This window comes from Poecilia mexicana, unplaced genomic scaffold, assembly GCF_051168715.1.
Source record: "Poecilia mexicana isolate PSO_F unplaced genomic scaffold, ASM5116871v1 scaffold_15, whole genome shotgun sequence".
Classification (NCBI taxonomy): domain Eukaryota; kingdom Metazoa; phylum Chordata; class Actinopteri; order Cyprinodontiformes; family Poeciliidae; genus Poecilia; species Poecilia mexicana.
The window spans coordinates 4,692,845-4,718,945 of NW_028263384.1; the positions used below are offsets into that span (position 1 = coordinate 4,692,845).

The following is a 26,101-nucleotide window of genomic DNA, read 5'->3' on the forward strand; positions in this document are numbered from 1 at the left end:
TTACTGATATCAACATTGCCACAGTAAAATTCAAACCTCTTCAGACACTTACAGGGGGACAATATTGGTTGCACTCGATTTTATTTTGAGGTGTCAGAACAAAAAGCATGGCTCACTTTAGATTTTTTTTTATTTAACAGATTGTTTGCAACTATGTCGTTTTTGTTCCACTTCATAATTTTCTCCTTTGGGTTGGTGTGTCAGAAAATCCTGATAAGGGTTTGTGTTTGTAATATGTTTACATAAAATCCTACCTCTTGGTTTTTGTGACACAGATGCTTCAGAAACAAATGTACCATTTTAAAAATAGGTGTTGAAACAGTAGGTGTTGGGTTATCATGGCCATCATTTAGCTATTTTCAGAATTAATTTGATCTGTTCCACAGGATGAGATTCTGTGAAATCTTGGTCCACCTTAAATTATTACTCTTCTGTTTTCTAGGGAGCTTCCGTAAAAAAGGCAAAGACCAGAGCACAGAGCGAGACTTCTTCATGAGGATGAAATGCACAGTGACCAACAGAGGGCGCACCGTAAACCTCAAGTCAGCAAGCTGGAAAGTAAGTCTTGGATGGACATGAGACGCTAGACTGGCATTCAAACCGATTCCATCATAAAAGCTGCAGGAGGCAGAATTTTCTGATATTCCCATCCCCTCCAGGTGCTGCACTGCACCGGCCAACTTAAGATGTACGACAGCTGCCCATCTCGGGTTCTCTGCAGCTACAAGGAGCCTCCGCTCACCTGCGCCGTCCTGATGTGCGAACCCATCCCACACCCGTCCAACATCGACGCGCCGCTGGACAGCAGGACGTTCCTGAGCCGACACAGCATGGACATGAAGTTCAGCTACTGTGATGAAAAGTAAGCAGGCACCACTATAGCAGTAACACTGCTCATCAAGTGTGTTTTTCTGAGCCAACACCAAAATAAGAATCATTAAATACCTCTACCAACTGCAGGACTGAAGTGTTTCCAGTGTGTAGCTGACTATATAAAACCTCGTTTTTTGACTTGCAAGAGTTCGTAACTCTTCTTAGGTTGAAAACTTTTTAGGTACCTTAAAATTCAGAGTGACTTCACAACCAGCTTCCTGCATGTGGACGATAGCTTGTGTAACAAACCAATGGGCTCTACTGGATGAGACGTCGCTCCCTCCCCATTCATTTTCTATGGAACTTGTACAATGAGGTGACAACTGCTTGCCCTCTTTCAGTCAAGTAACTGGTGAAATTCGTACATGTGAAGTTTGTATGCGCACATGAAGGCTAAGCTGCATAACACAAGAAAGTTGAAAAATATCCAGCTTTTGTTGCTGTTGACCCTAAGTGCTGGAAAACTTTCACTGTCGCTCTTTGTTTGTTGATTCCATAACACGTAGAAACCGGCATTTCTCTTGGCATACCAAGCAGTCATCTCAGATGTCCGGATCAGTCTTAGTGAGAAACTTCCAGTGCGTCACATTTCAACTTTGTGGGGCCCTTCATATTAATTTTTATTTACAACTCACAAGTTCAAAACTATTTTCTTGATGGTCACTAGAGCTAGAGAAAACACCAAACAACAACATTTCTTAATGAAGACACTTGACTGACTCTTTTGTATTGTGTCTTTTGACACAATACAAAACCTTAATTTAAAAAAGTTTTTTAAACAAAACTTTTTGTTTAAAAAAAAAAGGAAATCATTACAATTCCAAAAGTTTTGATTACAATTTTATTTTACTTAACTGAGGTTAGTTTTTTTTTTTTCATTGAATAATTGGGGGGAAAAAATTACTTCATACTCTGCAAACCAGGCCTAAACTTACTTAGTCTGGATTGAGTTTTTTCCCCTTCATTAATGACACACTTATATTACATATATTATATCTATCATGGTAGTTCAGGGTGAGTTATTTTTAATTCTAAATGAATATCATTGTTGGTCTTTTATTTAAGTGCTATTCTCCTTCAAGATACATTTACCTATTGCTAGAATAAATGCCTCTAGAACAGTGGTTCTTAACCTTTTTTGAAGTACCGAACCCACCAGTTTCATATGTGCATTCACTGAACCCTTCTGTAGCTATAAATAAAATATGAATTTTTCCCCCAAATTCAAGACATAGGGGTGACCCAACTAGAGTCTAGTTGGGTCACCCCAAGATCACTAAGTCTTCTTAAAAGGTAGAGTCTCTGAGAACAGTTCTTCAAAATACACTCCTGATCAAAATCTTAAGACCAGTCAAAAAATTGCAAGAATTTGCATTTTGCACTATTGGATATTAAGAAGGTTCTAAGTAGAGCTTCACAATGTTAAAGTAAAAAATCAGTGCAAGAGACAAGAACTTTTGAGCAGGGAATTTTCTGAAAACTCCATTTACACTCGACCATGATTTTTTTCAGCTGATCAAAAGTTTAAGACCATAGTCTTTAAAAGCCAAAAGCTGTGCAAAATTCTGGATTCCATGTCATTTTCTGTCAAGTCTTTACACTGTCAAGAACCCTGATGACAAAAGCAAAAAAGCTCACTGACTTTGAACGTGGTAGGATTGTTGAGCTGCATAAGCAAGGAGTCTCACAACGTGCCATCACTGCTGAGGTTGGACGCAGTAAGACAGTCATTTTGCATTTTTTAAATGATGGAATGATATGGAACAAAAAAGTCAAGTGGTAGACCCAAAAAAATTTCACCAGCTCTGAGCCGCAGGATCCGATTGGCTGTCCGTCAAGACACGGGACGAACTTCTACCCAAATTAAGGCCATTACTGGTGCTGACTGCAGCCCAATAACTATCAGATGGCATCTGCGAGAGAAGGGCTTCAGAAACAAAAAAACGTCTTTAAAGGCCACGTCTTCTTCAACACCACAAAATTACCCGTTTGGACTTTGCAAGAGTGCACCAAACATGGGACATTGAAAGGTGGAACAAAGTTGTCTTCTCTGATGAGAAAAAATGTAACCTTGATTGTCCTGATGGCCTCCAATGTTACTGGCATGACAAGGAGATCCCACCTGAGATGTTTTCTACACAGCACAGTGGTGGGGGCGCCATCATGATTTGGGGTGTGTTTTCCTTCAATGGAACAATGGAGCTTCAGGTTGTGCAGGGGCGTCAAACAGCAGCTGGCTATGTGGAGATGTTGCAGCGGGCATCCCTCATGACTTGAGGGCCCTCGTCTGTGTGGTAATGATTGGGTTTTTCAACAGGACAACGCTGCAGTTCATAATGCCCGCCTGACAAAGGAGTTCTTCCAAGAGAATAACATCACTCTTTTGGACCATCCTGCATGTTTCCCGGATCTAAACCCAATTGAGAACATTTGGGGATGGATGGCAAGGGAAGTTTACAAAAATGGACATCAGTTCCAGACAGTGGATGCCCTTCGTGAAGCCATCTTCAATAATTGGAGCAACGTTCCCACTAGCCTCCTGGAAACACTGGCATCAAGCATGCCTAAACGATTGTTTGAAGTCATCCGCTAGCTACTGAAGCTACTCATTACTGAATCCTTTTTTGTTGACACTTTGATTTCTGTTTTGGGGGTTTTTCAAGGTTTTTTTAGCTATGGTCTTAAACTTTTGATCAGCTAAAAAAAATCATGTTTGAGTGTAAATGCAATTTTCAATTAATTCCCTGCTCAAAAGTTTTTGTCTCTTACGCTGATTTCTTCTTTTAATATTGTGAAGCTCTACTTAGAACCTTCTTAAGATCCAATAGTGCAAAATACAAATTCTTGTAATTTTTTGACTGGTCTTAAGATTTTGATCAGGAGTGTATAGTCGGTGTTTTCAGCAAAGTTGAGCTGACTGTCCAGGAACGACCCAAGGTATTTAAAATTTGCCAGAGTTTCAACAAGTTGGCCATCGAGAGAAACTGGAAACACTTTAAGGCCTTGTTTAGATCATTTAATTAGCTCTACATTCTTAAGAGAATGAAAAATTAATAATAAATAAAGACTTTGCGGTATTCTGATTTAGTAATGTAATTACATTAGTTGTGTTACCACCCCTACACCACTAGAGGCAGTACCAACCCCGAAAAGATGCGACTAAGTAGCAGATTTAGAAGTACACCGAAAGCTACAGAATTTGGTAAAAACGGTGAGTTTTGCTTAAGTAATTAAAGACACAAGTTCAAATCCATGCCGAGAGTGGAGCTAGCTGCTTCAATCAATGCTCCTCCGCAGCACTGATTGGCTAAGCAATGTAACGTGCCGTGCTCAAGCAGAAACGATACAACTTTCAACATTTTGCAGCAAAGGAAATTAGAAGACATATGGAGATGATAGGTTTTGAAAGGGCGATGTGCTCCCTATTGCATAAGCAATACTGAAGAATGCTGCCTTAACGATACAAGAAAGAAGCTTTTCAGTTATCTTGCTTTGCTAGCAAAGTCGATAGCTAGCAGCTAGCTAATAGCACAACAACTACAACAGCCTAATGTTTGTATGATAAAAATACTGAATCGATAGATAAACATAGTTTTTCCTCACCTGGCTGTCTCCTCCCACTCAGTAGTTCTTCAGAGAAAGGCAGACACAGAGGCCTATCAGTGTCTGGTGTATGTCATTACCTCTCAGCTTAAACTGCTAGCCCGTGCTGAAGCAGAAACGTTACAACGTTTAATGTTTTTCGTCATCTGACAAGTAGCAAGTCTACTCCACTTTATTCACCAAAAACGTTTTTTTTTTGTTTTTTTTTTATTCACCAAAAGCTGTTCTGTAATCTGGAACGGTTGCTACATTGAGCTCCAGTTAGCCGCCTTATCTCACTGTGCGAGAGGCAATTGCATCGTGCGTCACGGGCAAAAGGTCAAAGGTAACAAGGTGACCGGAGGGCTAAAAACCCCAACACAAAACCAAATAATTTTAGTACATGTTATTATGTGTCAGAAGAGGGCTTAGGAAATAATAATACCAAAAAATAAAAAATTGACCAAAAGGGCACTTGGGGGCAAGGAGCAAAAGGGGCAGGTGCTCAAGCCCCCCCGAGACCCTCCTCTGCACGTGTCTGCCTAACCCTTCCCACGGTCAGTCATATGACTGCAAAGGTGTCCAGGTCCTGGAACACCAGCCTACATCATCCAAAAAATACAGTAATGTGGAAAGACATTTCCAGAGAAGGCGCTACATTAGCTGCTGCGTCAAGATTAAAGTTACATCTTACATGCCCGATGTTGAGAAGCTGTCCAGTGATGTCTGTAAACAGAAGTGAGATTAAACACGTAAGAACACAATCCTGTCTTAGGCACATATATTTAGTAACAAAGTGGTTGTTTTTATAAATTGATTAGTGATCTTTGTAAGGATATAGAATGACACTTTGCGATATTATTGTGTTTTGTTGCTCAGGTCCGAGGATGGTTGTGTGTCAGAAGAGAAGAGGATGATGCTATTGCACTGACTTGCTTGGCATTTGCACAGAAATCAAACTTAAACTGTATTAATTTAATTTTATATACTTTACCTTTTCAAAAGGCTACTGCTTTATTTTTATAGCTGCAGGTTGCGTTTTATTGCACTCCGTTTGTTGCCCAGATAAGGGGCACGTTAAACACCTTCCGTTTTGTTGTTTTTTTGATCACACACTTTACGGTGATTATTTACAAAGAGCCATCGTTATGCATTGTTATTTGGGAGCAGGTTTTCCGAGTTCCAAAAGGAAAAGAACGACCTTTTCCCTGTCGATCTTCATAATAAAAATGACATCAAAAATGTGATTTCTGTATTGCATTTCTTTGATTTTATCAATTGAACGAAACATAATACATTAATGTTGTAACGCAAGGTAAACTTAAAGCACCATAGTTCAACAGAGTAGTCACGTGGTGCATTATTCCGTCCAGGACGTACCACAGGGAAAATAAACATTTAATCATGAATGCTCATGAATACGCACTTAGTCGTTTTGATAATAGGCTAAAATAGCTAATATAAACACTTAAAGCCTGTTTTGCCTTCATTATAAGCCTTATATAGGCTTTTAATTTTTTGGGGCTCCAGACAGATTTGTTTTTTGTTTTTTTGGCCCAATATGGCTCTTTCAATATTTTGGGTTGCTGTCCCCTGTTGTAGGTCAATTGGTTGCGCATCAGAGAAGAACAGGGGCGCTGCTAGGAATCATGGACCCCCTGACAAAAAAATTGTTTGGGTCCCCCTGCGCAGCTGCTGTTACAATTTTTTGAGTCTATTTGACCCATAAAAGCATCACAATTTTAAAGGCTTTGGTTCAATACTGATAATTAGCACAATATTTACTGCTCATGAATTTAACATCCAACAGTCCACATCCAGTATGCAAGTAGGTTGCTTAAATTTTTTCTATTAGTTTTAGATTACTGACATGTCTCCCCATGAGCAACAGTCAAAAGCAATGTGCAAATACACATAAAGCAATCCAGACTTCTCAAAAATGCGATGTAGTTGCATTTTATTCAAGCTGCAGTACATAACTTTAATAAAAAATGTTTTCTCCATATTTGTTAAAGTTGTCACGATGTCATAGCAGTTTGTTACGAGACAGATAAACTGTGAAAACAATCAATCTCCTCCATCTCCTTCTTGAATTACTATTACTGGTTAAAGTAATGCACCGTTCTGACTAAAACAACCAATCAAAACTAGTAGGATGCTCTTAGCACTGTGAATTCACTGCTAAATGTGCTAATGGTGGAGAAACACAGTGGTGGAGAAAGTACTCAAAAAAATTACTTAAGTAAAAGTACAAATACACAGACAAAAATGTAGTCAAGTAAAAGTAAAACTACCACATTAACATTTGTACTTAAGTAAAAGTAAAAAAAGTACTGGCTTTTAAAAATACTTAAGTATTAAAAGTAAAAGTACTTGCTGAATGCATTACCTGATCCCTAATACAATATCCTTAAGTGAACTGATTGTATTTAATTTTAATACATTAGAAATGTGCCATTTTAATGAACAATGCCACAGGTAAAGCATGTTTTTATTATGTTTACTCTGTAATATAGTTTAGACTTAGATATGTGATTCTATGCATCATAATTTCAGGGATGGAAACATCTTGTCTCCTGTCCTAACATAACATGAACTTCACTTTTTTTGCCACTAGTGGCATTTATTTTGAAAGAAATCCAACAGAAAGGGGATGGAAAGAAGGTGGTTGGGGGAGGACATGCAACTGAGGAGCCAGTAGCAGTGTTGTAGTCAAGACCACCTACCAAAGACCAAGTCAAGACCAGCACCCCGCGCTACGTGACACAAAAACATTAAGTTTTACCTATCAAAGATCCACATTCCCATAAAACACCTCGATCAATCAATCAAATTTTATTTGTATAGCACATTTCAGCAGCAAGGCATTTCAAAGAGCTTTACGTAATTAAAATAAAAACAGCATGTGAGAAAGAGATTTAAAAACCATCATTTATACAAACAGTGAGAAAGAGAAATAAAAAGCTGTATAACTTTAGTTGAGACGCCGTCAACTGGGACTCCAACCCTTTGGACTTTAGTCAAAACGCCGTTTGACAAGGACTCTAACCTTTCGGACATTAGTCAAAACGCCGTTTGACAAGAACTCTAACCTCTCGGACTTTAGTCAAAACGCCATTTGACAAGGACTCTAACCTCTCGGACTTTAGTCAAAACACCATTTGACAAGGACTCTAACCTTTCGGAAACAGTGAGAAAGAGAAATAAAAAGAAATTAATAAATAGATTAAAAAAAAGATAAAAACATTAAAAACATCAAAAATATTGAAGACGTCAAAACCCACACTCTAATCCTAATTTAGCCATAAGCAACTCTAAACAGGTGGGTTTTAAGTTGAGATTTAAAGGCAGATATTAAATACTTAGAGCTGAAATAAATTTAATCAGTAAAGATCTGTCCAGAAGAATCGGATCGTTCCTGAATGTCATATCAATGCAGACTTTGGTCACAGCGTTGTCCCATATATGCGACATCTCAGTCAACACCTCCACACAATAATTCAGCGCATGAGTGACAACGTTTTTCATCGCAGATGCAACATGTGTGTCTCAGTCAGTACAGCTAGCTTTGCTAGCACCACGTCCACGGAGCTTACCTTTCTTTAAGCTTTTCTTCCAAGTGATGCTAAAAGTTGGACGAAGTCCCCACCGTCTGTGAAAGCGAAGCGCTGCTGATTTTACATGTCGCCATATCTATGATTTATGCAGCGCTATTATAACTGCAGTAATAACTGACGATTAGACAGACATCTTTTCCCGCTCAGAGGAAACCACTGCGCATGTCTTGGAGCTCCGAGTAAAGGGGGAGGCGATGGGTGACAACAGACATGTAAGTCACGTTATTGCTTGGATTTTACGGCGCCACCTTAAGACCCTGAACTTCACATTTTAACGGAAAAAAGCGCAATGCGACTTGGATGTAACGAGTAACGCGACAGTTTTGTAGAAATGTAGTGAAGTAGAAAGTACAAATACTTACTGTAAAATGTAGTGGAGTAAAAGTAGAAAGTACCCATTATTAAATCTACTTAAATAAAGTACAGATACATGAAAATTGTACTTAAGTACAGTAACGAAGTACTTTTACTTCGTTACTTCCCACCACTGGAGAAACAACTTATCATTACAAGAAACCGTTTATGTGCCGTCATTGGTAGCTATGCTAACTAAACTGAGCATTCATAGTTTGAATCTGCACAGCTCTGTGCTATGCTAGCTTCAGCACGGCACAAATCGAGGGGGAGGTAGGATGAGCAGCACCACATGAGATTGTGATTGACAGCACTAAAACTCTTCTGCAACTGAGTGGTTGTTTCAAGCACTGGGAGAAAGCAGAGGAAATAGATTTTTCACAGATTACCTCTCATACCATACTGTCATGACATAATGACAGTTTTAAAAAATATGTTTTTTTTTGTTTGTTTGTTTTTTGTTTTTTTTCACTGTCGGTAGAGGACGCTGGCACTGGATGCTCGCCGCTTCTCTGCGTAAATCAGGTCTCATTGTGTGACTTAAGTCGCTCTGCTGTCATTTTCTTTTTCTTTGGATTCTTTCCTGCTATGTCAAGTTATGCTGTAGACTACATCACACTGCTTGAAGATTTGCTGTGGAACTGTGAGTCTGCTGCTAGCGGTTAGCTCGCTACTAGCCCCTTCCAACCGGGCTGGCTTGTCGATGTTGACCTACTCTGTCTCCCAGCTGTTCGAACTCAATAATCGTCCTGCCCCTCCTTGTGTTTCCATCCTGAAAGCACTCGGCCTCTTGCGAAGGCCTAACTATGTTCTGAGAGGCTCCCGGAGGAAATTTGTTTATTTTCGGCAGGCTGGGTCCGGCTCCATGGCTTCCTTTTGGTCTGCCGGACGTGCTGCACATCCATTACTTCATCAGAGCGCTGCACCTGTGGTCCCTGATATGGCAGGAGGAGCACGTCGCCCGAAGAGGCAGGAGAGACGTGGAGTGGATTCCAGTTTGTTGAGACTTTGGCAAAAGGCTTCTATCCCAGCCAGCGTTAAGATGGAACTTTTTAATGTGCAATCCTTATCCAACAAATCTTGTCTGATCCATGATCACATCCTGGAGAAAAACTTGGACCTCATGTGTTTATGAGGACTTGGCACAAACCAGATGTGTATTGTTCCCAGAATTAAGCCTGTCCCTCAAGTTATAGTTACTTGCAGAGGGCTCATCGCTCAGGCCGCGGCGGTGGTCTGGCTGTTATCTATCGCAGTAACTTAAAACTGTCTCAGCTGGCTCTTCAGGACTTCTCCTCCTTTGAATGCTTGGCTTTTAATCTTAATGTCCCGTTCCAAGCGAATATTAATTTGCTTTACAGGTCTCCGAAACCACATGTTTTATTTCATTCAGAGATGCATGACCTTCTCACTTCCTTTAGTGCCTGCTCCATGAAAAATGTTAGTTTTGGAGATTTAAATATTTGCATTGATGACTCATTTTCTCCTTTGGTGGCAGATTTTAAGTTTCTTTTGGACTCACTTAATCTCATTCAGCATGTTGATGCCCCCACTCACAACAGGGGACACATTCTGGATTTGGTGATTACGGACACTATAAGCATTAGCAACTTATCTGTTTATGATCTGGGTGTTTCTGACCATAGTGTCATCTCATTAGAAATTCCCTCCAGTTTGTCTGTTCCGGACACTAAATGTTTTATTGAGTTCCGTGATCTGAAAAACATTTCCCCTGAGGATCTGTCCTCTGACCTTCACTCTCTGTCTGCTGTTAACCACCCATCAGTAAATGATTCTGTGGACTATTACAATCAATTTCTTCAGGAGCTTTTGGAGCTCCATGCTCCTCTTAAGTCGAGACTGGTGTCTTTCTCCCGTTCAGCCCCTTGGTATACTAGTGAGCTGCGGAATATGAAAACCGCTGGCCGTGCCATCGAGAGACGTGTAAAATCATCCGGTCTCTCTGTTCATAAACAGGCATACAGGGAACATCAGAAAGCATATGCCTTTTCCCTCAGGAAAGCACGGTCTAAGTATTATTCCAACATTATCAATAGCTGTCCGGGAAACTCTAAGCAGCTTTTTTCTACAATACATCACCTCCTTAATCCCCACAAATAAATGTATGCTCAAAAATGCAATTTGTCTCTGTCATTTTTCAAAAACAAAGTAAATTCGATTAGATCTCTGTTTCTTAGTATCTCTGATTCCCGACTGGCCTCTACTTCTGTGCCTTTTGGGTTGAACTGCTTTGATGATGTTGTTCAAAGTGAGGTAGAGACTTTCCTTAAGGGAATGAAACCTTCTTTCTGTGCACTTGATCCTTTTCCCTCCTCACTTATAAAATCAAATCGTGCTGCAATAAGCCCATTAATTACTCAAATAATAAATAAATCACTGAAATCTGGCCATGTCCCTTTGTCTCTTAAAACTGCCATCATTAAACCCCTTCTAAAAAAACCCACTTTGGATCCTGATTCCTTTTCCAATTATCGCCCTATTTCTTATCTTCCTTTTCTTTCTAAAGTGCTGGAAAAGGCAGTTGCTTCCCAACTCCAGCGCCACCTTCAAAGAAATTCTCTGTATGACAAATTTCAATCTAGGTTCCGTCCTGCTCATAATACTGAGACTGCCCTGCTAAGAGTTACAAATGATGTTCTCATGGCTGCTAATACTGGCGGTACTTCCATTCTTTTCTTCCTTGATCTCACTGCTGCATTTGACACTGTGGACCATAACATTCTCCTACTTCGTCTTCATGTGGATGTTGGTCTCTGTGAATCTGTCCTGGATTGGTTTCAGTCTTTTCTTTCTAATAGGCTGGAATGTGTCTGCCTTGGCAACTCCAAGTCCCAAGCCGTTAGTGTGTCCTGTAGTGTCCCGGAGGGATCAGTTCTAGGGCCTATGCTTTTTTTCTCTTTACATGCTGCCTTTAGGTAAAATCATTAATCGGCATAACATTTCATTTCACTGTTATGCGGACGGTTTACAACTTTACATTAGAACAGGATCATCTTCTACTTCACCTTCACTTACTGCGCTAACGTCCTGCCTGGAGGAGATTAAGACTTGGATGAATCATAACTTTCTTCAGTTGAACTGTTCCAAAACCGAGGCCATATTGATCGGAACGCCTCACCAGGTTCAATCCTCGACTCTGATGAGTATTTCATTCTCTGGACAAGACATTCCCATTTCCTCCATTGTTCGAATGGACTCTCCTCTCACATTTGAAAATCACATTAAGCACCTGTTTAAAACCTGTTATTTTCATCTTCGCAATATTTCCAAAATTCGTTCATCTCTCTCCCCTTCTGATGCTCAGACCCTCATCCATACCTTTGTCTCCTCCAGGCTTGATTACTGTAACTCGCTGTTTATTGGAGTCCACAACAAACACCTTCAGAGGCTTCAATATATTCAAAACAGTGCTGCCAGGATCCTAGTGAGAGCTCGTAAATTTGACCACATCACACCTACTCTTTACGAGCTTCACTGGCTTCCTGTAACTTGTAGGATTCAGTATAAAATTGCACTTATCACTCATCTTTGTCTATATGGAACCTCACCGGATTATTTGAAGGACCTCCTTCAAATTCAACTTTCACATTCAACTTCTAGATCCTTACGATCTCAAGCCTGTAACCTTCTCCATCTTCCTCGATCAAGATGGGTGTTTGGGCATTTGCTGTGGCTGCTCTTCGTCTATGGAATTCTCTCCCGGACTATTTGAGAGCCCCACAATTATTGTCTGATTTTAAAACCGGCTTAAAAACTTTTCTTTTTAGACAAGTCTACTCCACTTTTAAATTACTGTCTTTTTACGATTGTTGATTTTATTTGTTTTTAGCTGCACTGTGAAGCACTTTGAGATTTTTGTTAAGGAAAAGTGCGTTATAAATTAAATTATTATTATTATTAAAAAATATGAAAAAAATATTGATAGAAAAGTGACATACTGCAGCTTTAATTTCACTCAGAAGAGAATGGGTCAGGAGGGATGTGGGTTAGAGCTGCTGCTGACTGACTTATCTGTTAAGTGGTAAAAGGTACAAGAGACAAGTTAAATATATGAATATGTTGGTAAATTTTTTTCCTTAATTCATTAAATACTAGTGAAAAGGAGGCAAACAGTAGTTTGTAGCTAAACTAACTATGCTAAATGTTTGATAATCTCACACAGTCTACTCACCTGGAGAAAAACTGGGTTATAAATTAACACTCTTGCCTTTTTCTCTCTCTCCCTCTCTTTTTTTTTGAAAACCTGATTTTATAACTTTTCTTAGCAGCATAGTAACTGCCACAAACTGCTGCTAACAGCGTCACTATGAAGCGCTCCAAGCGGGAACGAACCATTTAACACAGATGGGGGGTTCAGGGCAAATATGGATGTGTGTTTTTTGATCTGTGAGTGGGAATATTAAATTTTTACTGCTAAAAACAATCTTTGAAAATACAATATGATTAATTTTGTAATTGACAGGGCCCTGATTTTTTTTTTGTAAATTTCTATGAACAAAAAATAACTAATTAAATTGTGGAGGGCCCCCTATTGGTCAGGGCCCCCTAGAATTGTCATCACTTTCCCCCCCTATACCGCGCCCCTGGAGGAGAATATTTGTCTTCAGTGGCCAAAATAAAAGGAACATGTATTTTTGTGATTTTATTATCTAAATCTCTTTGAACTGCATTGTTGCTGAAATGTGCTACACCAATAAACTTGATTGACTGTCTGAAATGAAGCCAGCAAGAGGAAAATCTCTGACATCTGGGAATACTTTGAGATGATCGCTCATAATAAAATTCTTAAATAAAAAGAATTAACCCCTTTCTCACCTTCTGGAAATTTCCATTATTATTTGTAGTTTGATCAGCAAAAGATATATCAGTCTTGCACAGCAGAAACAGATTTAATGCTGTTACAAGACTAAAATTCTGCATGTAGCAAAATATAAGGGATCAGAGCCAATTAGAAATCCAAGAAAAAGCAAATGCCCCAACAAGCACTACACTCCCAAGACACTAAAACATCAAATGTCTTTATTGTCAAATCAGTCTATGACAGGGGTCCCCAAACTATGGCCCGTGGGCCCGCCTCCTCATTTGGTCCGGCCCCCTGAACAATACCAGAGAGCATTCAGTGTTTTTTTTCCATATATATGTGGATTTTTCTTCAACCACCAGGGGGGCTCTTGAGCAGATATGAAACTTAGTTTCCCTCAATGGAATATATACTAGTCAGTACCAGTCACCGTTTCGCTCACGGTTTTTTTCCATTTGCATTCTGGGTAAAAATCTATCTACAAACGCGAATATGTCGTCGGCAGTAATCCAGCCCCCCCCTACACAGTTTCACTTACCCCCCCCCAACAAAAGTTTTCTAAGGTTTCTTTCTCGAAAAACTAAGACCGGCCCCCGACCAGAAAAGGGAACAGTTATGTGGCCCTCGCAGGAAAAAGTTTGGGGACCCCTGGTCTATGACATAAAAGAAACTCCAACACAACCACTGACGTTCAATACATACCAGGATTAGATTGGCTACAAATCATTTTAATAATTAAAACATATGACAGTTAAATATGATTTAATTGATTCTCTTGTTACTAAACATGAGTTTGATGAAAACTCTGTGACAATATTGCATTTTCTAATTTTTGGAAGTATGATCCAACTGAGTGACAAGGCTGTTACAGTTTCACCAGCAGATGTCACTAGTGAGTAATGAACCATTTTGCAAAGCAAGGGGTTGGAAAGCTTCTTTGCTTCATGAGGCTTCATTTGCCCATCACTACTATTTAAAGCAGGCAGACACCCAGCAAAGTGGCAAGCTGTCTCAACAAAGAATTAGCCACGCCTTCACCCAGGAAGTGTTAGATTTGTAAAGGGAGATCTCATCAGGGATTGGTGGTGTTGCCAATCAGTTTTGCTGTAGTTCTCACAGAGTGGCACAGGAGGATGAGAGCTACATCCAGTTCCTAGTGAAGTCAACTGGCTGGAAAGCTGCAGCTATACAGAAAAGGAAGAGAAAAAGAAAACATACAGGACCACTGGCCGCAACACCTCCCCCTTTAAAACCTAAATCAAAAGGTTAGGGATTAACACTTTCAACAAGCTGACTATATAAGTCATGGTATAGACAAAGCATCTAAGAAGTTGACTGCACCCTGCTTATGTTTAATGTTAATATGGCAATCTTGTACCATTAAGGTCCAACGCCTGAGTCTTTAATTGTGATTGTACATCCGAGAAAGGAAAACAAGGGGGTTATGCTCAGTGTAAATTGTAATTGGCACAGGACTGGATCCCAGGTAGACCTCAATGTGCTGAAGTGCAAGAAGCAAAGTCAGAGTTTCTTTCATAATGATGGAGTAATTTAGCTGACTCTTAGAAAATTTACAAGAAAAGTAACAGACAGGATGATCAGCTCTATCATAATTTTCCTGTAACAATACAGCTCCAACTCCCACAGCACTATCATCCACCTCAAGTTGGAAAGCCGTAGACATGGAAGAGAAGGCAGGTGCATGAAACAAAAGAGATTTTACATTTTCGAATGCATGCTGACACTCTGGAGTCCATACAAGTTTACTTTTAGGCTCAGCAGAGTACTGAGAGGAGGACTACAGTTAAGAAGGTTCTGCATAAGTTCCTGTAACAACTAGTCATGCCAAGGAAATGGCAAAGGGCTTTTCTTGTGCTCAGGATTGGAAAGTCAGAAATGGCTCTTATTTTGACTTCCCAGTGACACAGCGTCAATATCTCTGGGGTTGGCTGCTGTGTACTTTGGTAAGAAATGAAATGGTGAAGAGCAGGAGGAGGTAAGCCTTTGTCAGGCTTACCATTTACATTCTAAGAAATAATCCTGTAAATTTACAGTCAAATACTCGCAGCTATAGACGCCAGAAGTTTACTGTAAATGTTGTACCGTAATTAATCCTGACAGTAGATTACCGTCAATGCAAGAACGGTATAGATACTGTGAAAGAACGGTAAACTTCTGGCGTCTATAGCTGTCAGTAGATTACTGTTTTTCAGAAAGAATGATAAAAAAATACATGCTGCCAGTAGTTTACCGTTTTTTGAAAGAACAGTAAAATACTGGCGTCTATAGCTGGCAGTAGTTTACTGTTTTTCGAAAGAATGACAATCTACCGTTTTTCTGAAAGAACGGTAAAAAAGTGCTGGTAGCTACAGACACCAGTTTTTTTTTGTTTTTTTTACCGTTCTTTCAGCAAAATGGTAAAAAAAATAAAAATAAAAAAGCTGGTGTCTGTAGATACCAGTATTTTACTGGAAATTTACCTTTTCAATCCTGTAATTACCTTTTAAATTGGTTTACTGTAAGTAAATACTGTAATGACGCCAACACACCACAGATGTACTACCACCAACAGCGTTTATTAGAAATAAGAACTAACTGAAATAAGCTGCTATTCCTGAGGCTGCAGCTCGCCCCTCTAACAAACCGTTACACTCAACTGAATAGCTTCACTGCTAACATACACTGAACTCTCCCTCTTCTGGTGTTCTGTCAGATCAGCATCAGTCCTGGTCCTCCAGCTTCCCTGATCCCTCGCTCACATGACAGGTCTATCACATGTGAGTGGGAGTCAGCAGAGTCGGACAGGGGAAGCCCATAACACATAACATCGATCACAATGCAACTTATAACAAATACACATAACCATATGGACCCCAGCAGAACTAAAATACAGAATTGTTAAAATACTACGGTGGTCAACAGGTGCAAATGCACAGCAAGCACAAGAAAAACAAATACAACAAAAAAAAAAAATGCAAACAAAAAGGAGATGCAAAAAATATATAAAAAGTGTTCCAGACCACTAGAGCTTTGTGTCTGAGTTCACAGGGTCTGCATCCTTTCAAGCTTATTCTTCCGTGGGCTTGAGAAACGACCCGGTCTACGGAAGAGGGGTCCTGCAAAGGCAGAGAGCATTGCAGAGAGAATCTGTAGCCTTCAGCTAGCTGCCTAGCCTCCACCTCGGCATTAGGTTGCTTAGCAGCCGTGACACATGATTTATACAATGTTTGTAGGTGAGAATGTAGATGTATAAATCTCACATTTCTGCTCGGTTCATCAGTGCATCACCTAATTGCAACATTGCTCCAACGTTTTTGGAGATATCTGCTCCCGCTGCATTAACACCCAGCTCCTCTCGCCTGCTGACAGCTGCTCCAGGTTTTGTATTCCACGGGAGAACACCTGACTCATTTGGGCTTTCCTAAATGACAGTTAGTTAAACACAGATATTAAGTCAGGTAATATCTAGTTGTAATATTTTGGTTCACTAAAATATTGAATTTATTCCTGAGCAAATTGGTTTGACTAAAAACATAATACATTAAACTGTATTGTCTTACCTGAGATTTGGAGAGTATTTGAAAAGGGATACTTTGCTTACATTCCTTGTGTAAATGCGCTATACATGTTTGAACATTTTAGAATCAGACTAACAGATTTTTCATACTTGGAGTCCATTTTTTTTCCTTTGCCGCTCTGTGATTCACATTGTCACGGTTGCTAAGCAACATAATACCAAGGTAGAGGCTAAGCAGCTAGCTAAAAGCTACAGCTGCCAGTTGTTTAGCGAAAAAAAAAATCAAAAAAGTTCTCAGTGACTTCCGGTTATGGCGGCCAGGTGAAAGGACGTGTTTCCACCGCTCTGCTGTTCTTGTCAAAGAATTTACCAAAATACCTTCCCTTTCACAACGAACTAAACGGCCAGTGAGCGCGGGTGATCGGAATAATGCCTAAAGCAGCAAAAACATCCCAGGAAGTAAGTGAAAAAGCAAAACAACATAAACTGACGGATTATCATGCTCGTGGCGAAGTGCTGAAAGCTAATGCTAGCTCATGCTCGGCTCCAATGGCCGCCGCAGACAAAGAAGAGAACCCGAAATCTCAAAGTAGCAAGGTGGATGAAATACTGTCGGTAGTCAACTCAATCCAAAAGGACTTCTCCTCTAGATTTGACGAAGTTCTGGACTCCATCGACAGTGTACGCAAAGAGATAAATGACTGTGCTCAGCGAATTACAGAAACCGAAGCACGCATCTCTGATGCGGAGAATGAGATAGAAACGCTACGAGCTAAGGTGGATACGCTGGAGACCAGGAAGAAAGATCTGGAAGATAAAGTTATGGATCTGGAGTCCAGATCGAGACAAAACAACCTGAGGCTGGTCAACCTGCCGGAGGGAGCTGAAGGACAAAATCCATGTGAGTTCCTGGAAAAGTGGCTGCCGGGGGCCCTTGGTGTCGGAGCGGTGACCGTGGAAAGAGCCCATCGAATTGGACCCCGGAGGGACAGCACTGCAACGCCACGCACATTAATAATGAGATTTCTCAGCAACAAGGATAAACAGCTTATTGCTCTCGCATCAAGGGCTAATACTGACATTCGCTACCAGAATCAGCAAGTCCGGTTCTACCCAGACACCGCGGCGGGACTGCTCCAGCTTCGGAAGCAGTTTGACCCGATACGAACGGAGCTACGCAAACTGGGATTGCGCCACGGGGTGGCTCATCCAGCCAAGCTGCTGGTAACTTATCAGGACCGAACCCATGTTTTTAAAACAGCGGAGGCTGCACGCGAGTTTCTAAAGAAGCTCAAGAAGAAAGCCGACGGGGAGGTAACAAAGGGCTGAATACCCATTTGGTTATTAAATTAACTATTTGTGACTCGTTTGACCTTACTGTAGCCTATATCGGTCAGTTGTTGTGATGGTGGAACAGTAGTGGACTATTATGAATACAAATAGCTCTGCTTAGGCATGGCAAGAGTAGGCGTGCACATGCCGGTTTATTTGCTTTTTCACAAGTTTAAACCCGTGTGCAAACATGTGGAAGGTTAAATTGTTATATATAGTGAACAGCAGCGGTGGTAAAAACTTTTGTTTTGGTTATTGAGTGGTTAGACTGCTCCTCACTGCGTGTGGATCGGTCACACGCGATAACGGGAGGTGTACAGAGGGGGGAGGGAGACCCATGGTGGTCGGTCGAGGTGCGGTTGTTCAGGTTTAGGGGATATGCTTTGAGTTTTGTTCTGGTGTTTAAGCTTCTCAGATGTTCATGTTCTTATGGGGAAAACTTTGTTTTTTCTTATCCATTTCTGGTAATCAGATTAGTCTTACATGTCGAAAGTTTTAAATCTTAAAATGATTACATGGAACTGCAGGGGGCTACAACGCTTAAAGAAGGTCAAACAAGTTATTAATAGACTGCAAGATTTGGATTCCAGAATAGTATTTCTACAGGAGACGCATCTTATGGAAGAGGATGAGGGGCCGGTCAGGAGGAGGTGGCGGGGTAGTGTATTCACTTCTGCATTTTCTTCTAGAGCAAGAGGAGTTATGACTCTTGTCCATGAATCTGTCCCATTTCTAGTAAACAATGTTATCAAAGATAAGAAGGGTAGATATTTGATAGTTCAGGGCTCCTTACTATTGGAAAAAATTAACCTGGTCAATGTATACGGTCCTAACACAAATGATTCAGGGTTTTTTCAGGACTTGTTCCTCTTACTTTCATCGATACAGGGGCGCTTTGTGATCGGAGGGGATTTTAATTGCACCCTTATTCCAGAAATGGATAGATCCACTAGGTCAGATCTGACACATAGTAATTGCAGAACAACTATACAGATGTTTATGAAAGCTCTTAGACTGGTAGACATTTTTAGGGAACTCCATCAACAAACTAGAGCCTACTCATGTTATTCAGCAACATTTCAGACCTACTCCCGAATAGATTATTTTTTAATTTCATCAGAGCTAATATCCAAAATTCAAAACTGTATGTATGATAGCATAGTGATCTCAGATCACGCGCCATGCTGTCTGAGCTATTGTGATGAGAACCTCACAAGAGACCCCCCTAGATGGCGTTTTCAACACAAATGGCTGCAGGATGGGGATTTTGTTAAATATATTGGGCTACAAATTGATGAGTTCTTTCAGTTGAACACAAATCAAACAACAGCAAGCACCAGATGGGAAGCCTTTAAAGCATTTATTAGAGGTCATATCATTAGCTATACAGGCAATAAGGCCAAGGAAGCCAAGACTAAAAGGCAGCTTCTAGAAAATAAAATAAAGGACACTCAAGAGAGGGTTTTTCAAACAAATGATATAGAGTTGAAAAAACAACTGCTGATCCTCAGAACAGAGTATGACAAAATGTCCAGTTTCAGAGCTGCATCCAGTCTCTTAAGATTGAAACAAAACTTTTACGAACAGGGAGACAAAGCTGGAAAACTTCTAGCTTGGCAGATTAAACAGCTTGAAGCAACAGCCTCTATCACATCAATTGAATCACAGGGTAAAACACTAATAGATCCAAGGGATATTAATAACGCTTTTAAAGATTATTATCAGAAATTATATGATACTCATGGAAACATAGACCAAATGATATTAGATACGTTCTTGAGTGGGCTACATATCCCTGTTATTGCAGATGACTGCAGAGTAGACTTAAATATAGAAATAAATAAAGAGGAATTGGCACAGGCCATTGATGGAATGAGATCTGGTAAACAAGCAGGACCTGATGGTATACCCGTCGACCTTTATAAAAAATTTAAGGATAAATTGCTCTCTCCCCTTCTAGATATGTTTATGGAGTCATTTAAAAAAGGCACCCTGCCTCCCTCTTTGAATCAGGCTCTAATTATTCTGCTGCCAAAACCAGGTAAGCCCCCAAATAAATGTGAAAACATGAGACCCATCAGTTTACTAAACTCTGATCTCAAAATCATTTGTAAAATACTGGCAATACGGTTGCAAAGAGTTCTACCAGGCATAATAAATAAAGATCAAAATGGATTTATAGCTGGGAGGCAAGGATACCACAATATTCGAAGAGTCCTGAATATTATTTGGTCTAAAAAGAACGCTAACGATACAGCTCTTCTTACATTGGACGCGGAGAAGGCTTTTGATAGGATCGAGTGGCCCTATCTTTTTAACATATTGGAAAGGTTTAATTGTGGAAGTAACTTTACCAAATGGGTTAAAATATTATATAATAATCCAACTGCAGAAATAGTATCAAACAAAATATTTTCAAGGGCAATTCAAATCAGGAAAGGTTGTCGTCAGGGATGCCCTCTCTCTCCCTTATTGTTCACCCTGGCAATTGAGCCTTTGGCATCAGCTATTCGCCTCCATCCACAAATCTCCGGGATAACAATGGGCCCCACAGAGCATAAAATCTCTCTATTCGCTGACGATGTTATTTTATTTCTATCAGATCTGAAAAAGTCAATTCCGGTTGTGATGGAAGTGATCCAGGAATTTGGAAGAATCTCAGGTTACAAAGTAAACAATACAAAATCTTCTATTCTGGTACTAAATGTAGATGAAAGGACTAATCCCACCAGTGAAGTTGAGCAATTTAGAGTAGTGGAACATTTTGAATATTTGGGTGTTCAGATTTTCCCAGCACTACAGCAGGTGGTCAAATCCAATTACGAGCACCTAATGAAAACAATAACTGCCTCAATTAGCAACTGGACATCCCTGCCTATATCTGTTTTGGGAAGAATTAATGTCCTGAAAATGAGTATACTACCAAAGCTATTGTACCTCTTTCAAAGTATTCCCCTTCCGCCGCCTCCTGAATTATTCACTTGGCTGAAAAAAACTATTTTAGGCTTTATCTGGAACAATGGAAGGCCTAGGCTACGCCTCTCTTTGCTTTATTTACCATTTGATAGAGGGGGGTTAAAATGCCCCAACTTCAAACTTTACTATTGGGCCACACAACTAAGAACTATCATGTTCTATTTCTCAGATAAAGACAATCCCCACTGGGTAGAAATGGAGTCCCATAACTTAAGTTTGGCTCTTTCACTATTTATGTACTCCGACTCTTTAAAGAAGTTACAGAAACATGCTACAAATCCCATTCTGAAAAGTATGATTAAAATTTGGCAAGATGTTAGAAAATACCTCGCGGAGCCAAACAGCATGTCCCAATTTAGTCCAATTTGGGGTAATCAGCTGTTTGCTCCAGGCAGGGCAGATGGAACATTTAGGATCTGGGCGTCGCAAGGCTTAAAAAGTATTGGCGATCTTTACTCACCAAATTCTGACACATTTTTGTCATTTGGTGTTCTACAAACCAAATTCAAGATAGATAAAAAGCATTATTTTAAATTCCTTCAGCTAAGAAGCTTTGTTAAAGCAAATTGCAGTGATCTTAACAAGCCTCCCCTTACACTACTTGAAAAATTAATGATTCGGAATAGATCAAAAAAGGGCATAATTTCAGATTTTTACAATGTGCTGATCTCTAATTCGTTAGAGAACTCAAATAATAAGCTTATAAACTGGAATTTGGACTTATCAGCAAATATCAGTGAACAGGATTGGGAAAGAGTTTGCATTAAAACTCACACAATGTCCATAAACAGTCGTCTCAGAATTCTACAATTTAAATGGCTAATGCGTGTTTATGTTACGCCCGTGCATTTAAATAAATACAACAACAACATCCCAGATTCTTGCGTAAAGTGCAATTCTAAAGGGACTCTAATACACTGTATGTGGGAATGCAGACAAATTAATGCATTTTGGGCAGAGGTGAAGGATACAATTGAAAAAATCATCCTAAAGCAAATTCCACTGGATCCTAAATTACTCCTGTTGGCTTTATACCCTGAGGAGCATAACTTTAGTAAAGTAGAATGTACTTTTATTGATATAAGCTCATTAATTGCAAAAAAATGTATTGCTTTATCTTGGAAAAATGTCACCAGACCTAGTGCCTCACAGTGGTTAAAGGAGATGGCATCTAATTTGCCACTAGAAAGAATAACATATATTAGGAAATCCAAACAGCATCTTTTTGAGAGGATTTGGGGGCCTTTCATTAGTTTTATTAAGAACTTAGACTTGTCAGAGGGACTGTTTGAGTTTTGATTTTACGGAACCTGCAGTGTACCATGCTGTATAGATGTGTACATTTACATGTAACCAGTTTGTAATCTGCTTGAATACCCCTGTCTTTGAGAAGCTGTTTCTTGTTTTGTTCTTGTTTTGTTCTTGTTTGTTTTGTTTTGTTTTTTCCCAGTCATGTAATAACCACAGAGAAACCATGTTCAAATAGGTACATGATTTGTATTTTCAAAATTTCAATAAAAATATTTTGGAAAAAAGAAAAAAAAAAAAAATGGCAAAAAAAAAAAAGTTCTCAGTGATATCTTAGAGGAGTCTCAGAACGGCTTTATGGCTGGAAGGAATATCATAGATAACATAAGATTGGTTCTTGATATCTTAGACTATCCAGAAATGATTTCAGCTAACAGCTTTATTTTATTTTTAGATTTTCAAAAAGCATTTGACTCGATAGAACATGAATTCATCTTCAAAGCCCTCAGCTTATTTGGTTTTGGAGAGAACTTTCAAAAATCAATCCACACTCTATATGCTTATGGAAATAGCTCAATTAAATTACCTCATGGAACTAACAAAAGATTTAACATAGAACGTGGGATTCGTCAGGGTTGCCCTGTATCACCTGTTTTGTTCCTTCTCCCTATGCAAATCTTAGCTACTTTTATTAAGAATAGTGATCTCAAAGGCATCTCGGTTGCAGGAAAAACTATACTCTTATGTCAACTAGCTGATGACAACTTTGTTTTTACAAGATAGGTTTCAAATTGATGTTGCTCTTAAACTTTTAAATAAATTTTCTGTAGCCTCTGGTCTTAAACTTAACTTATCTAAATGTGAACTTCTTCCAATCAGCAGTTGTAATGAATTTCCTTTGTCAGGAATTCCTGTGAAGTCTGCAGTCAAATATCTTGGAGTAACTATAGTTAAAGAGCAAACAGCAAGGATTAGCAAAAACTTTGATCCAATTATACTCTCTTGTCAACAAAGATTTAATCTATGGTTACAGAAAGACCTGACTATCACTGGCCGAATCCTGTTGGCCAAAACCGAAGGATTGTCTCGTCTTGTCTATGCCAGTTCAGCCCTTAATGTCCCAAACAGCCTCCGCACTAAAATAGATAAAATACTCTGATTTCATTTGGGAAAAAAGCCCCATCTCATTAGGAAGAATGTTATGATCAATAAACTAAGTTCAGGGGGTTTCAATGTGCTGGACTTTAATACCCTACATTCTACTTTCAAAGTTAGGTGGATCCAAAAATATCTGTAAAAATCCTACTTCAATGTGGCATTGGATTCTGTCACAAGTCTTTAAATCCTTGGGTGGCCTAGACTTTTTATTAAGATGTAACTTCAAAATAGAAAACCTCCCTGTTAATTTATCTAGCTTCCATAAACAACTGCTTCTATCCTGGACATTAGTTTATAAACATAACTTTTCCCCTCATCACTGTTTTATGTGGAATAACCAAAATATTTGCTTCAAGCATAAATCCTTATTCTTTAAGAATTGGGTGGATAATGATATTATACCTGTAAAACAATTGTTTAACGAGAATGGAACTGTTCAATTATAGCGAATTTCTTTGTAAATATAACTTCCCTGTGACCCCTAAAGAATTTGCGGTTATTTTCGATGCTATTCCAGCAGGTTTGAAATTTCTTATTTCAACCTCAAGTAGAGTCCATTTCCAATATCCCACTTTTCAAGAGTTATTTATTGGTAATTCAGAATCGTTCCTTAGTATCAAAACCAGTAATAAACATATTAGAGAAATAATCCAAAGGAATACCATTAGCAAACCTGCTTCTATATTTTTTTGGAACAATCTTTATTCAGATATTGATTGGGAACAAACATGGTTATTGCCAAGAAAGTTTTTTTTATCTCAAACAAAGTACGTGAGGTATCTCTTAAAATTTTGCACAGGTGTTACCCTGTAAATTCAGTGCTGTCTTTGGTGGTGCTCTTGTTTCCTCAAACGCAGGAGGAAGGTCTGTCCTGGTTCCACACCAATGAGGAAGGCTTCAACACTGGCTTGCATCTTTGACATAATGATAAAAAGATGAATATTAAAAATTATTAAATATATTTAGCAGTACAGCTACATTCAGATAGCAAACAAAGCCAATGAGAAAGTGCTTCTACAAAGAAGTAGGATCATTAGAATAACCACATACCTGCACATATCTGAAAACATGGTCCACAGTTTGACATGAGCTGTTTTGGATTCTTGTGGCCTTTGGATGTAGGATGAAGCACATGAACCAACAGGAGAATGCCTGGTTTTCCCAGCCTGGAGGAACAACAGGATAAATAACAGACACATTAGGATAATAAATAAACATTTTAAAGAGAAGTGTGAGCAAAACTAACCAGACCCACCTGTGTGTGTGTCACCATCACAGTCATTCAAAATACTTTGTCCACCCAATTTACCCTGGAAAGCATTTTTCACCACCTACAACATAACGCATAAAAATGTCAGAAATAATTACCATGAACTCAACTCAGACATTAGGCATTATAGAAATTAGTCAGCTTATAGAAACATTCTGGACAGCATTTCTTCTGCCAAACCTGTCAGAAGAAATGTGTTGAAGTCATCATAACAGCTTCAGTCACCAAGATGACGTACTAATGAAGAAAAAAGAGGCAGCCAATATGTCATTATTTATTTATTATCATTATTATTTATAGAGACAAACATTTTGGCTTAGCTTTGATCACGTAGATCAAACCACCGGTCCAGCAAAGCCACTCTCCCCATTATGCCGTCTATAGCAAGAAACTTCAAGAAAACGACTCCACAGCTAAATACTATTAACTCAAACAGCCTTTCTGACAGTTTTAATGTTCGTTTAACCGTCCACCCGACACCTCGTGCTACACCTGCTTGACTAGCTTTAGCTGCTAACAAAAACAATAAACCAAGGGTGCTCACATCTCACATCCAGTCCTTGAGAGCTACCGTCCTGCAACTTTTCAATGCATCTTTACTCCAACAGACCAGGATCAGCTCTGAACAAACCTGCTAACCAGCCATTAATTTGATTCAGGTGTGTTAATTGGAGCAGGGAAGCATCTAAAAGTTGCAGGAAGGTAGTTCTCAAGGACTAGACTTGAGCACCCTTGTACTGAAGAGTCGTACCGTGATATCCAAACAAATAAACTTACGTTTAGCATAAGTTGATACTCTTGCGCAAACAGAAAGTTAATGCATTCATAAAAAATAATCAAAAACATGATGATCTTAACATGGAACTTACCTTGTTTTTTTGTTTTGTTTAGTTTTTTTAAATAGATCTTTATTGAGATACAGAATACATAACAGTATAAACGCAGCATACATTGTGGTATAATGTCTGCCAGGGGGTTACAAACATTGAGACAATACATCACCATTACATTACATATTACATTAAAAAGAGAACATATAGAGCAGTGGTTCTTAACCTTTTTTGAGGTACCGAACCCACCAGTTTCATATGTGCATTCACTGAACCCTTCTGTATTGATAAATAAAATTATTTTTTCCCCCCAAATTCAAGACATAGGGGTGCCCCAACTAGAGTCTAGATGGGGCACCCCATGATCACTAAGTCTTCTTAAAAGGTAGAGTCTCTGAGAACAGTTCTTCAAAATATAGTCAGTGTTTTCAGCAAAGTTGAGCTGACTGTCCAGGAACGACCCAAGGTATTTAAAATTTGCCACAGTTTCAACAGGTTGGCCATCGAGAGAAACTGGAAACA

General features: G+C 39.3%; 1 protein-coding gene across 4 annotated transcripts in view; it reads left to right on the top strand.

The window, feature by feature from the left end:
- The window catches only part of LOC106908370 (endothelial PAS domain-containing protein 1-like), a 301,962-nt gene that overhangs the window by 188,104 nt on the left and 87,757 nt on the right, over window positions 1-26,101 (top strand). For all 4 annotated transcript variants that reach the window (XR_015765374.1, XR_015765376.1, XR_015765377.1 and 1 more), the window contains exons 5-6: window positions 443-558; window positions 660-862. Coding sequence is in view for 1 of the 4 variants with exons in the window: in XM_088012913.1 (XP_087869039.1) it covers window positions 443-558; window positions 660-862 (319 nt within the window). In the remaining 3 variants the exon portion in view is untranslated. The remainder of the gene's footprint in view (window positions 1-442; window positions 559-659; window positions 863-26,101) is intronic.